General features: G+C 39.2%; 1 protein-coding gene across 1 annotated transcript in view; it reads right to left on the bottom strand.

Moving 5' to 3' along the window:
* Window positions 1-13580, bottom strand: part of LOC112114243 (vitellogenin-1-like) — a 44655-nt gene extending 31075 nt beyond the window's left edge. The window contains exons 1-11 of the mRNA XM_029912385.1: window positions 13541-13580; window positions 13181-13201; window positions 12813-12964; window positions 10855-11106; window positions 8768-8929; window positions 8073-8224; window positions 4766-4916; window positions 4504-4661; window positions 4240-4405; window positions 2997-3122; window positions 666-884 (exon numbers count right to left, since the gene is read on the bottom strand). Of these exons, the coding sequence (XP_029768245.1) occupies window positions 666-884; window positions 2997-3122; window positions 4240-4405; window positions 4504-4661; window positions 4766-4916; window positions 8073-8224; window positions 8768-8929; window positions 10855-11106; window positions 12813-12964; window positions 13181-13201; window positions 13541-13580 (1599 nt within the window). The remainder of the gene's footprint in view (window positions 1-665; window positions 885-2996; window positions 3123-4239; window positions 4406-4503; window positions 4662-4765; window positions 4917-8072; window positions 8225-8767; window positions 8930-10854; window positions 11107-12812; window positions 12965-13180; window positions 13202-13540) is intronic.
* Window positions 13581-15216: the final 1636 nt, after the last annotated feature.

Here is a 15216-nt window from a genome sequence, read left to right as displayed (position 1 = left end):
ATCTTGAACGTAAGTCAAACTTGAAAACATAAGGTTTCTGGTTTAGAATAAGACTGTTTTCAGAAGAGAGGAGCAGTAAAGCCTGATCTGTGGAGTAAGAGACTATTTTGTGCTGCCTGATCATAATATAACTCAAAGACAAAAGTCACATTTAATAAATGTTCCATTTATGGTTTAAACACACACAATGTCTATACATTCATAATTAGGATTCAACTCTGCAATATCTATGAGATATCAATATATATCTAAGATATGGCCCTGATTTATGATTAGATGTGACACTTAATCTATAGTTAATATAAATCTTTGGAAAACCTTGCTTTGTGGGTTCTCTCTCACACCAGTGTTGAAATAACACTAAACACATTTTGATCAGTAACTTATCATGTATCTTTGGAAAATTAGATTTTAAAATGGAAATGCTGACAACAACCCAACAACAGAATAATGAACATATCCTTATACTAAGCTATTCCGTGCGTTCTGAAATACTGAAGATGAATGTGTCATAAGGAATTGGAGGTTCCCACTCATAAATAATGGAATTAATGTAAAGAAAACCACCAGAAGTATGTATAAAATGCCACCCCTGTCTTGCAACAAATAAAAACAACACGTTGAGCTTATAGCACATGCTAAAGAGGGATTCTTTGTTTCCTTACCTTTCGTGGGTCTCTCTTGGCCAGGTTTCTCAGGGCCATCACTGCATTAGTTTGAACCCTGACTGGGAGATCAGAAGCACCAGGTGCATATCCTGGCATAAACTTCATGATGCGCTTTAGGATGGTTGGATGTCCTACATTCCCAAAGGTCTTCAGGGCCAGGACCATTTCTTCCTCCTTGGCCCTGCTGGATGCTTCAGCTGCAAAATCATATAGTGGCTGAAAAAACAAAAAGGGTTTAAATTGCAATTCGGTTCTGTAGACATACCCTGAGGGCGTTGTTGAGTAGTTTTAGTTTGTTCAAATAATTTAATGAAAGTATTTTCAGTTGCATTTAGTGCTCATGGAAATTGCTGGAATTTTAGTGCTGAAGACTGAAGTTGTGAATTTGTTCTTGGAACAAGTACAGCATAGACAGCAGCAATGCACAGTTCCTCACCGATATACCTTAAACATGATGGGTTAGATGTATACAGGGCCGGTTCCAGGCACCAGCTGAGCAAGCAGGTGCTTGGGGCGACTAAGGGGAAGGGGCGGCACTTCGGGCTCTTCGGCAGCAATTCGGCGGCGGGTCCCTCGGTCCCTCTCAGAGGGAAGGACCTGCCGCCGAAGTGCCGCCGAAGAAGAAAGCGGCGCGGTGGAGCTACAGCCGATCGCGATCGCGACTTTTTTTTTTTTTTTTTTTCCACCGCTTGGGGCGGCAAAAACCCTGGAGCCGGCCCTGGATGTATAAAGGCACAAATGGCAGTTAGGACCCAATTCCCAATGGCTTTCAATGGGAGTTAGGAACCTGGCATTGGTGCATTTGAAAATCTTTCCTTTCCTGCTTAAGAACCCCACTAGATTCAAGAAGACAGACTAGTCTTTGGGCCCATTCTGTCTTTAGTCTCTTTTATGAGATGGTTAATAAAGGTTCCAATCTCTGCCAACTGGAGTGGCAGTTTTGTAGCATCGACTTCTAGGGAGACCACCAGGCCATTTCATTCTGCTGCTTGTAAAGCAAGCAAATCCTAACGTTTTTTAGTCACTGGGCAGGATTTGTACTTGTGGTCTAAACAGCTGTCATTTTTGAGTGTGTGGCTAGAACTAACTCTTGCCTGGTAGAGAACTTTTCTGACTGTACAAACAAGGGCTGAATGAAAAAAGCCAAAATATCACAGAATATTTTCAATACATGAGATAGGCCTAAAGAGCAACTTTTGTTTTTTAAAACATCATATTTTTGATCTATTAATTCAGCTCAAAACTTGCACAGGATAATACTAATAGGCAAATCCAAATTTAAAACATTTCCTGTCTGACCCCTTGCTTTGCTTTAAACACTTCCCATCTCCCAATAACATTTGTCTTAAATAGCTGGGAGGCAGTGTAGCCTAGTGGAGAAAGAGTGCTACAGTTCAGGACACCTGGGTTCTGTTCCTGGCTCTGCCCTTGGCCTGCTGGGTGACCTTGTGCAAGTCACTTTAGCCCTCTGTGCTTCTGTTTGCCCAACTGCAAAATGGGGAAAATGATACTTACCACCTTTGCAAAGCACTTTAAGATGTACTGAGGAAAAACGCTGTATAAGAACTAGATATTATTATTGCCAGTGTAGTCTATTGGTTTAAGTAGATGACTGGGTGTCAAGATTTCTGGGTTCTATTCCTAGCTCTACAACTGACTCACTACATGACTTTAGGCAAGGAATTAATCTTTGTGTTCCTTAATTTGCACATCTGTTAAATGGTTATATTTATGAGTACCATGGAAGTGTGTCCATAGGCGCCAACTTTCTCCGGTGCCGGTGGGTGCCTGCGCCCCCCCTTTCCCTGTCCCTGTCCCCACCCCCCTCCCACCCCCCCCCCCAAAGCCCCCCCCCTCCCCCCGCCCCCCCCTGCCCCTATTGGGTCCCTTCCCCAAATCCCCGCCCCGGCCCCGCCTCTTCCCCCAAAGCGCCGTGTTCCCCCTCTACCCCCCTCCCTCCCTGCCCTGTGAATGAGCTGTTTCGCAGCGCAAGCGCTGGGAGGGAGGGGTGAGAAGCAGGACGCGGCGGCACGCTCGCGGAGGAGGCGGAGGCGAAGGTGAGCTGGAGAAGGGGGCGGGGCCACAGGGAGCTGCCGGTGGGTGCTCAGCACCCACCAATTTTTTTCCATGGGTGCTCCAGCCCTGGAGAACCCACGGAGTTGGCACCTATGAGTGTGTCATGAGACTTCATTATAAAGCATTTTGAGAGCCTCAGATAAAAGATGCCACGAAAGCGCGCAGAATGATATGCTTTGTCCTTCCAACCTTAATTGTCTCAATTACAATTTTTCCATTAAAAAATAAATAAAAGAAATTCAGGCTGTGTACCTGGAGAGCTGACTCAGGGCAGGAGTCCGAAACGGAGCAGTACTTATGAACCAATGATCCATAGACTAGATAGGCAATTCTGTGCAGTAAAGTATCTGAGCGTGAATGAGCCTTTTTCAGGATGAGCTAGAGAGAAAATATTTGGACATTACCTCACTAGCAAGAAATAATTTAATTTTTATTTTGCATTTATGTACGTTTTATATAAATCCGCATGCAGGAAAAGGCAATGCATAGCAACTGATATTCCCTGAAAGGCTGGCTTCTTAGTTGATCAGTGGCTGTTACTGTATTTCACATAGTGACTACATGGTATCTCTGAGAAACTTAAGATTTGTTGTTTTAATAATATTCCAGATTTTGATTTGGGTATTAAGTTCTTGTTGTAATCCAAAGGGTGAAAAATCACCAAAGTAGGGAAGGTGAATTTTACTGAGAACTGAGTGGCGCATAGTATTCATAAAACTCTGAGTGTTCTTTGTTGCTTTATAATTGCCGGAACTGTAGGGACAAAAAACTAAGAGGGATACTAAATATATCCCAATAATTCAGACTGATGGGAATATTTAGCATGAAAGCACATGCTAACATCGGACTTGAATCCATCACTTTCTGCCCCATAGGTGAACATGCTAATAACTGGTCTGTGCTGACATTCATAGAGGGCCAAGTTTTGCTCATAGAGGCATGGCTCTCATTGAAATTAAGAGGAAATGACTTTATGCTTCCAAGGGCAGAATCTGACCCACAGAATATGTACAAAATTTTATAATGAGCCTGATTCTACTCTCTCTTACACAAGTTCATTTCACACTGGCATAATTCACTTGACTTCAGCAGAATTACTCTGATTTATACCAGTCCTGATAGGACAATCAGGCCCAATATATTCTGATAAAGCAAAACATGTATTTCTTACTATCTAGCTGTTGTGGGGTCCCTGAGTTACAGAGCCAATCTTGATCTGACTATAAAGTTAATTTGGACAAAAGACTTCCAGAAATCAGTTTGCAACATTAAAACTACATCACTTAGGAATATTCAGCTGTTTCATTCTGGCTTCATCTATGTCCCTTTGATTGCTTCCGCCCTTCCAACACTGTCAGGAAATAAAGTCTTTTCAATCTCACTACCAGATATAAAACTTTTGTATTTTCAAAGCCTTTGCAATCTTGCCAAAGGAGTAAATACAATGGATGCTAGAATTGGTGAAGAAAGATTAGAGAGTGTTAAAACATCCTACCACCGCTTCCTCTATCACATCACGGGTTGGTGTACTTAAATGCAGGCCCACAAGCACTGCCTGAGCTGCTTCCAGGTCACTGAGTTCTTTCCTTTCAATTGTACGCCTTAAGAATCTGATTGCACTATGAGTGGAAACGGCAGGAATTATATCCCAAATCAAGCGCCTGCAATAGGAAAGACAATGATCATTTTCCAGATCTGCATCTGAACACATTCATTTCATATCTTCAATCATAGTTTTAAGAATTAAAGTTACTATTACCTGTATACAGGCCGGCTAGAAAACTGTTTCCAAACTGACTCATAGATATCATCATTTGCTGCCCGGAAAAGCTGTACAAGCTGCAGGAATTTTGATGGAGCATCACTAGGAACCCGCTCATGTGTGTGCTCTACCAGATACCGCAGGTTTTCCACTATCTGCAAGAAAATTAAAATATACAGCAAGATCAAATATGTTCCCTTTCCCACATGCATCAGCACTGATTTACAGCGAAATATTTACTTCTGGCAGTTAATTTTACCTGACTCTCCAAGTTTTTGATTTTGAATAACTGGCCGGGAAGCTGAAGCAATTCACTGCCAAAATGGTACCGAAGTGATCCACGTTTCCGGAATTCTGTTGATGGGACTTCTGAGGAGTGTTTTTCCACATCACTCAGTACCAGCTTCTGCCTGCAATGGAGAAACCCAGTGAACTAACATCATGAGATCCAGCGTGCAAAATTAAGAGAAGTTCTGCTCTTAATATAATTATGTATTTTTACAAAAGTGTTTTGTTATCAAGATGCAAAGTTATTCACAAACATATGCACTGAAATCCAGAGAGAGGGCCTGATCCTGAGAGAACCTACAACTCCCAATACTCAGAACGTCTCAGGGTCAGATCTAGACTTTACTCCCCTTTAGGAGTAAAGAACTAAAATTCCAGGGGAAGGGAAACTGGGACAGGAGGAGTATGTGTGTTGGGGGGGGGGTTGGATGAGGGGGCTTGATAAATAAGATCACAGGAAATGTGTGTGTTATATGTACATTCATGTATTGAAGTTCAGACAAAAATAACGGACTTGATCCTTCATCAGAAATCATCACTGAATTTTGAGCCTGTCTAGAGGTTTCCTGAGAGTTCTTAAACACCTCTTCACTTTCTGGTCTCAAATGGAAGTGAAAAAAGTGAAATACTGCAAGAAATGTTACAGTCTCTTCTTAAATTATTACTGACCCAACTGTAAGCAGAATGTCCTGGGGTTTTCATAAGATGAAATGTTCTCATGAGATTTCCCCAACCTGATTTCGGAAGCGAAGAGATTCAGATACTTTGGAAAAACATCCAAACCTCTGGAAACTTTTCAAACTGAGCTAAACCATCACCCTTCATCATCAAGAAGTTTTTAATGAAAGGCTGTGTTTGTAAACATTTTTTATCCTTGCCATATCTGTGGCTAGAGGGATGTGTCCTATCCTGCCAATTACATTTAAATAGACCATTTAGGACAATATAATACTTTTAGGTATTTGTACTGAACATCTGAGAACATTCCAGTAGATATGATTGTACTGAATAGTCTCTAAAACCTCCATAGAAAATTGGCATGTTTACTTTGGAATCTCTACAGAGATCTTTTGAAACATTCCACACACTGTTTCCATAGGAATTTCATAAGATCTTTGCAAAAATATTATAGAAATACTCTACAGACAATCCAGTAGGAGCTGAATACAAGGGTCTATACAATCAATAGAGATTTTTCCTCTCCAGAAAACGTATACAATATTACTGGAAGGGGATTGGAGTCAGGAAGTATAATACCAGGTACACTCAGACAGGTTTCTTTCCCCCTTCCAGCCCATGCCAAATCTATTACATACCTTCAGCTCTGAAGTATTGGGAAGAGGTATATGTGCATATATGGGAAAATGAACATCAAGGCTTGGTCTACACTTAAAACTTATATCAGCATAGCTATGTCAGCTGGGACTGTGAAGGGGAAAAATAAATCTAGTGACGCGGCTATTCCAACAAATCCCCCAACGTAGATGCATCTTGCCAGCAGACACACTCTTCACTGGCATTAGCTAATGCTGTTCAGAGAGATGGCGTTACTATACTGGGAGAACACCTCCATCTATCAGCATACGGTGAATCTACATTGGGGACTAGGCTGGCATAGGCTTTGTAATGTAGCCATGACCTTAGGGTGGGGTTAAAAGGTAAAATAATAGTAAAACTCCCCCGATTTCAATGGGAGCAGTGTTAGGCCAGCGGTGAACAGTTTTGAAAATCTGACCCCAAGCGTATTAAATTTCTTGATATTTTACTTCTCACTTATATGAAAAATGTATTTAAAATAGCTTTAGTTATCTGACAAATGCTTCCTGGAGACCCAGACTGCATGCCCTCCTCTTACTACCCCTTATGTGGTCGGCCAATTCTGCTGGACAGTTCATGGAGTATAGGAGCAGGGAGCAGAGCAAAGCCACTGCTGAGTCTCTTTTCCACTCTTTTGGGGGCATCAAGCAGCCCTTGAGGAACAGGAAGGAAGCAGTCTGTGCTCTCCTGAAGACAGAGGGCCAGGTCCTAAGGGAGTGGAAATCAGTGTAGGTCCATTGGCTCCAAGAGGGGTCTGCTAACTTACAACAGCCTAGGATCTGGTACCTGGTCTGCAATTATGCCTGACCCTTTCCTGGGCTGCATCAAACACCGTTCATCATCACCACCCAAATGTGTATCCACATCTGATCCTTAGAGTGTAAAAGTTCTTTAAAATACCTTACCCTACCCCCGCTTGTTCACTGTTTAACCAAGTTATCATGCCCACTTATGCTCCTCTTGGCCAATTAATTGCTCTCCAGCCCTTTATTCATTTTTGTTGCAGTTCTCTGAACTCCTAATTTGTCTTAATCTTTCTGGTATTGCAGTGCCTAGACCTGTAGGCTATAGTGGAGGGGACAGTTCCTCACTGAATTTTATGGAGCAATGCCAGTTGACATAAGCTAGGATTTGGCTTGAGGTGAATATATCTAAGTGATAAAAAGAACTCCCTATCTTCCCTACTCTGTGACATGATTTCTCTGTATACAAAGCCCATAACTAGAGTTGGTCATAAAATAATTTGTTTCTGTGGAAAATTTTGTTTAAAATTAAAAAATATATTCATAAAGAAAATGTGAATGTTTTTGGATTTCAGCTGAAAAGTGGAAGGTTTAAATTTTTCAAGCAAATATTTTGAGGTCTTGGCCACAAAGTTTTTGACATAAATTCAAAATTTTCCACAGACAGCAAACAATTTTAGTGTAGAATTTCATTGGTTAAAACCCCAGGTACCCATCAAAAGCAGTTGTGATGGAAAATTTTCAACCAGCCATACCCATAACTGCATTGGCAACATGACAAATTTCAAACTGCTGTGAATATCCACATGGGTCTCTTTCAGTGACGTGGTTTTCCAGGGATCTTCCTTTTAGTGAGTAACTGTATATCAGAGTATTTTACTACAAATAAATTAGTTTGCATTTTTTCAGATCAAATTGCATTTATCTTGGCTTTTAAGGCATAAATCAAATATCCCAGAGAAATAAACTCACCAAATACTGCCAACTTTAGCTAGCAAAATTTGGATAGTTATGCACATGTTTCAGATTTATGACCAACAGTGAAGGTTGTTTTTTTATTATCTGGTTGAGGCTTTATATAATGTAATATTGCCAGTCAACATGTGGTAGGTACAGAGGTCTAAATTCAGTTAGGGAATTTGACTAGATTACTTAGATGCTGAATTAGTGAATTAAAGGGATATGTAATTTTGGATCAGCTATGCAGATGTACAGTACCTTGCTTCTACTACAGCATCCCCTCCAGTGACCTCATGGAATGGTGTGAACTGATGGATTTCTTGGACATCAGCTTGCACAATTAAAGCCTCCTCACGGGAAGATTTGATTTTGTAATTGTAAGTAGTGGTTGCCCGTGAATACTTGTTTTTCTTCAGAATGAAAAAGTGACAAATAGAAAGTTATTTAATTTAAATTCCGTGAATAGAATTCATAGATAGTAGGCTCAGAAAATACCACTTATACCATCCAGTGTGACCCATTTGTTTGCAAGGCTACTCTCTATACTATTCCCATTAATGTCTCATGTGAACTCTGCTTGCATATTTACATAATGGAGTTCAATCCCACTGCTCATACTGCTAAGAATTTTAAGCATAAACTTTTCTTTCCTTGAATTTAAGCAACTGATCATTCTTTTGAGAGGGTAGAATTTTGTTCTGAACAGAGACAGCATGAGACATATGTACCCCTATTCTGAGGGCATAATGTGATACAGAGGTTTTGCAATGGCCAATATACATGAATACCATGCAGAAAGCAAACATAGATAATTAGATATAACAAGCCTGATTTGCCTTCCACTTTAAGTGGTATAAATCAGGAGCCAATGTAGTTAAATGGGTGCAAAACCAATGCATGTGAGAGAAGAATCAGACCCACAATGTGTTTAAATATAAATCCATCTTACTTACTTCTCTGCAGGCTGGGCATTGGCAAGTATATGCAGCACCAGTAAACATCTGAGCTCTCTCATCACAGCTGCTTAGGTCCTTGGATTTTGTCACATAGATTTGATTTGCTTTCCTGTTTTCTTGAATCACATAGGTTGTATTGCAAACACCATCGATCCCAGCCTGCCAAAAATTAGAACCAATCAGCGCTGTCTCAGAGAATGCTTCTCTTGATGCAGAATTGCTGGATGCCTAACATGGATCTCTACTGTGCTCTGACCATATTTAAAAAACATGCATGTACTGTCAAAGGGCCAAAGCAGGGGTCCCATTGAAAGCACAGACAAAATCCCCGCTGACTTCAGTGGGATAAAATTTTGGCTCAGTGAGAGGTTTGTATCAATTTCCAATTAAGGACTATGGAATAGGAGATATAATTTGGAAAAATTAATAAATATGTGCTGAAATAATTTGATCAGTCAGAATTAAACTTCAAAAGCAAGAGATTTTTGAGTTGCGGCTGATACTTTGCCCTTAAAAATCCCATTATACCTAATCTCCAGCTCATACATTCCTCTATTAGAGGCTTCAGAATAGCAGATAATCTGACACACAATGTGAGCAGCAATAATTATACATTAGTTAAGAATAGTGGAGCTTTAACTGTGGATTTTCTTGTATTAGAAGGTTTAACTCAAATGTTTAATACTACTTTAAGATTTTATATGTATAAAGTGTATTGGTTCTCTTCAGTCAGTGAACAGGACTTCTACTAATGTTAAAGGGAGATAAGTGAATATATTTTTGGGGGAATGGTTCATTTCCTGACTTTTCATTGTTAAAGGTAGCATACAATTACTCCAAGGACTTAGTGGTACGGGACCTGATTTTTCAGACCTCAGTTAAAACTCCCATTAATTAAGTGATCTCTTGTAAGACATTTATCACCTGATTCTTCATTCCTTAAATATCCCAAATACTTATTGACCTCACTGGGAGTTTAGAAGGCACAGGATACATAGAGTCACGCTCTGCAGCTCAGGTTCACCTTCTGTGTTTTGGGACCTATCGTGATGCCTATCTTCCTTTCTAAAGTTCTTTGAGATCCTCAGGGAAAGATGCCAAGGTTTATTAATCAGTAAATGACTGAGTAAAATAATGAAAACTCAGAAAAGATTTCAGTAGCTAAACCCATATGTGTAGGTTGGCAACCGGACTACCACATGTAACCAATTCATTTAGAAATAATGAAGATGTGCAACTGGGCATTGCAAAATACTGCATATGCTACAGCTACAAGGTCTCAATATGGTGCTGCAGGTGGAACACATATTGTGAAAAATATGAGATCCTGAAGCTCATTTCTGAACCTTATTCTGATCATATCAAGTAAATGAAAGTGGTTTTGGGCTACATTTGCAATAAAAATATTTTGAAAGCACAATAATATCAATGAAATGAAAACCAACCTCATCAATGTAAATATATTTATGCAAAACTAAATCAATTTCAATCTGTGTGGTGAATTTCAACGTGGGGTTACTTAAAATGGTATTAAAACCCATAAAACAGTGGAAATTCCAACAGAACATCAAGTACAGCTGTAAATGCTATTATAATAACACAACATCATATGTACTATATTCCTTCTCAAATAGGAGCTAAAGGAGATTAAAGTATGCATGATTTCTTAGACACATCAAATTGCTATTATTTCTAGAGGAAATGTTAATAATATGCGGAGGGTTTAAGTTTATTTTAATGTACTATTCACATTTTTTGTAGACCAACATTATAGCTTTCAGAGTGGTTTCCTTTTTCCTTTTACCACCCAACAAGCCATGTTTTCTTAGTTTCTAATGTTGTTAATGCACTCCTGAAATCATTGGATCAATCAGATTAAAAATCTATACATTTCTCTGGACCATTAAGGCACAGATCTACCAGTGGCAGTACAGAATAGATGAACAACTTTCCTCTAAGTCTAGATGTTGCTTACTAGTAAATAGACACTTAACACTGAATTCAGATAAATGTGTTAGAAGAACCAGAAATGTATGCTTATTCAAATTATACCACAAACATAATTACCAAAGCAAAGTGCTCACCTCCTGCAAATTATATGTATTCTGTGACTTCTTCAGGGTTAATTCCAGCATATTCAGAAATCCTCGACAGAAATTAAGACCATCATCTGAGAGAGCATCTGGAGCCATAAGATTTCCAACACGGCCATTGCTGTATTCAAATTTGACGGGATTTCTGAGTTGTGCTGAAAGAGCCTGGGTCAGTTTAGATGACCGTGCAAATGGATCTCTAGGCCAGATACCATTGTATTCTGCTGCTTCAAGTGAATGAATCTGGGAGAGAAGGGGAAATAGATTTCCTATTAACATTTTTCCATGAACTTTTTTTCTTAGGATTTTATGAAGCAATACCTCAAGATAAAGCCATGACAGGGACTTGCAGATGTGAAAAGTGGCTGAGTGGGATGTTTCCACACATACCATCCTTTGTCTCAATTCACAGATCATCTGTCTGGCCCAAAGGTTGGCCTGTGTACAGAACTGAGCCAGAGAAGAGACACACTAAGCCCTATTCTACCACCAGAACTGTGGAAGACCTGCAGTAAATTGTGTGGAAAGTCAATGTTGCATGAAGCAGCATTAACTCAGGTGGCACTTGCTATGATCCCCCTAACTGAAGTCACAAAGCACAGCCAAGGGTAGAGCTAATAGTGACATGGCTGCTGAGCTATTCTTAGAGTCACAATTAGTGTGTGTGGGGGGGCAGAGGGGGCTAGAGAGCAGAGTGGAGGAATTGTCCCTCCCTATACGTTTTACCTGGGAACCTTGGGGTTGGAAGCTCAGATAGCTGCAGATCTCTCTTCTCCACCTCATATTGTAGCCCTGCTGCAGTGCAAAACTCCCCCACCCCCCAACACACTGCCCCATCAGTGTGCTTCTGCCATATATGTTCAGTTTCCAGGGCCCATTCAGTACTTGGGCTTTCAGTGGAGACTGCCAACATGGGTGAGAGCTATGCTGGTGGTTTTACAATGAAGATATTTGTCTACTGGGAAGGGGTCTGAGACCATTAATTTTGATTTAAGGTAGATATGAACCAGTGGCCTACAAGTGAAAGGTTAATCTCCTGCGCCGTTCACTTCTCCAAAACCAAATGCTTTAAATTTAGCAGCATAAAAATAAACGTCCCCTATAGCTGAAAGGGCATGCCATGTTACATAACCAAAGAGAGACATTTCCTATTGCCTTTCATTATATCCTATAAGAATACACAACAGCAGGCAGCTACTTCAGTTGGAAAGTTCCTGCTCTTTTCAGGCACTTATTAGGACACAGCCACTAGTCTTTCCTATCTATAATTTAAATTTGCCAAGTGAAATCTTTTAAAAAGATGATTTTTCTTCCACACACATACAAAACTAAATGGAATCAGTCCAGAGCAATAAAGGGGTATGTTTCAATACATTCATTGGAAGCACACATAGGCTTACATTAGAGGTCAAAATCATTTTCATATAATCAGAAATCTTTAGTAATTACTCAAAAATGTTAATGTCAGCATACAATAAAGGAATACAATCTCAGTGTAGCACAACATGGCATTTCCCCACTGAAGCTAAAGAAACAGCCAGAAAAAAATACGTATGCAAGATATTGAATGACATCCAGCTGCTATAATATGTTTATTTCTGTTTGTTTGCTAGTTGCAAAATCAGTTGATTAAATAATCTTAGGTTGTACAGTTTGGGAACAATTGAATTGATCCAGTAATGAATTATTATGCATTTGAAATTACATTCTGTTGTCTCCCTGACCACAAAGCAGAAGAAATCCTTCAAGCCCAAGGTTGGCTTGAGCTGAGAATTACCTGGCAAAGTGCAAATAGAATATAGGGAACTGCATAAAAAAATAACAGTGTCAGTTACATTCTGCCTGAGTAAGCAAAACATATGATGAAACTTAATTATTTCCCCAAAGCTTGAAAAAAAAAGTCAGGTAGGAAGATAATTTCAGCTTTCACATTGGATACATTTTCTTACCCTAATAAGACAAAGTTTTGGCCCAATACCACTGATTTCCACTTTACATTTTACTTTTATTCCAGCTCTTGCAAGTCCTCTGTCTGGAAGTCCACTGAGAAATACACTTTCATAATCATATGTGTAAACCTTGTTTTCTTTGAAATCAGGTTCTGTAAAGAAAAAATGCTCAGTAAACATTATAGAGAACCTATAGAATATATTTTAGTACACTTAGCTCCAAATAGGAAAGATCAATTTGTTAATTTTGATATTACTTCTGAAGCACATTAGGAGTTGTAAAACTAAATTAAACATTCCTACACCTTTCAGATTATATTTCAATTGCACCCATTAGAATGATATAATCTGATAGGAAAAATACTTACGATAATTAAGATGCTGACTCCCTGAAAGAGAAAAAATATATAGAAATTATGGCAAAGAATCATTTTACAATTTTTTTATAAAAAATTACTGTCCAAATTTTTATCTCAACTTGTGAAGTACATGCTGCATAATACTTTCCAGTTAATTCTGTTAATTTTTAAACACAGATTTTTATTCTAAAGTCAGAATATATCCAAACTTTCCTCCCCTAGACAATGGAGAATTTGGTATCAGGTTTTCTTGTCCATTTATGCAACTTTGAAGTTTATATTTATAAATGAACAACAATTAGTCTCTTAAGCCTTATTCAAAAAAGTCTCTGCTATAAACCTATCCAGACAAATAACGTACTTACTTACCCACAAGGGTTAAAGTCAGAGCTAGAATTAAGTCCCTCATTATGAAGGATAAGCTAAAGGTGAATGTGCCGGGTTCTCTTTTATAAAGGCATAGTGTATCACATGATCATCAAAGTGAAGTTCCAAAATAAATAACCATATTTCAGAATCAGTATTGATCAATCAAAAAACAAACATTTCTTGGGGTAGGAATGCTGTTAATGCAAATCTATTGGATAATTTAGACCAAATGTACCTTTTCTATGAAATATGGAATCTATTTCTGATATTTCTTGTTTTCGCCCTTTTTTTCCATTTCTCCACACACATTTATACAATAATTCAACAACTGGCAATACATATTTGGGCTTACTTTAAAAACAGTGGAGCCAGATTCACAGCTGATGTAACTCAGCCTAGCTCCATTGAATTCAGTGAAGTCATGATGATTTACACCTCCTGCATATCTAGACCACAAGCTCTTTGAGTATCAGGGGGTAGCCGTGTTAGTCTGTATCTACAAAAACAACAAGGAGTCTGGTGGCACCTTAAAGACTAACAGATTTATTTGGGCATAAGCTTTCGTGGGTAAAAACCTCACTTCTTATCCGAAGAAGTGAGGTTTTTACTCACGAAAGCTTAAGCTCTTTGAGACATACATCAGTTCTTCAAAATGACATAGTCTTAAAGGAGGATTTGTGCATGATTTAATCTTCCAGTGACTGAGATTTGTGCATGTTGCTTTAGGTCACAATCCTGCAGAGAAAACCAGGATTGGCAAATGCAGAGCCCCACTGAAGTCAGTGAGGCTCAATGACTGTGCATGGCTCCCTCTGCAGTTCTCTTTGCAGGAGTGGGGTCTTATTACAGACTTGTGTGAAGCTATCTGGGGAGAGCAACTCCCTCAGATTCTGTTGCTGGTTACGTGTGTATCAATCTCGAATAAATGGGCTGGCCATTTAGGTCAATGGCATTACTCTAGATTTACACCATAAAAATGAAAGGAAAATTCACCATTTTCATGGGAGCACAGAATCACAGGATTTAGATTCTGAGAGGTCGTCAAGTCCATACCCCTCTGCTGAGGCAGGACTGTGTTCACCTAGACAAGTGAACCTTTTTTGCTGTGATATCTTAAGAGGAGACTGTAAGAAGAGGCAGTGGGTAAAATTTTCAAAAACACCCGTGTGTGTTAGGTGCATTATATCCCATTGACTTTGAAAGGAATGGCCACTAAATCACTTAGGTGATTTTTGAAAATGTTACCCACTACCTCCAACTCATCTTATATAACTTTTTGATGCCCAACTTCTTGTAATAATGACAATTATTTTAATCTTCCTTTGGAAAAAGTTCACAATGTGTTGCAAATCCAATTTCTCCCAAAACTAAAGAGAACCTCAGTTATGCACATTTTGAATGAGCTTACGTCCATTTTGAATGTAACCTTGCCTTAAGGGCAAATGTTTTATGTAAATTACATATCAAGTAAAAGACATAATTTTCAAGTGGCTGGGTGCTAAGGTTGTTATGTGGAGAGGGGAGGAGAACTCAAAATGTACGTCTAGTGTTTTTCTTTGAGGCTGTGAAAGTTAAAAAAGTGCTTGCAAGATAGATGCACATGCAGGCAGCTAAAATACAGCAGCTAAAAAGAAGAAAAAGATTTTCTTAGGCTGCTACTTCATTAAGAATAAGAA

The sequence above is a fragment of the Terrapene carolina genome, unplaced genomic scaffold, assembly GCF_002925995.2.
Source record: "Terrapene carolina triunguis isolate 2854851 unplaced genomic scaffold, T_m_triunguis-2.0 Scaffold211, whole genome shotgun sequence".
Classification (NCBI taxonomy): domain Eukaryota; kingdom Metazoa; phylum Chordata; order Testudines; family Emydidae; genus Terrapene; species Terrapene triunguis.
This window is presented reverse-complemented; position numbering and strand designations above follow the sequence as displayed.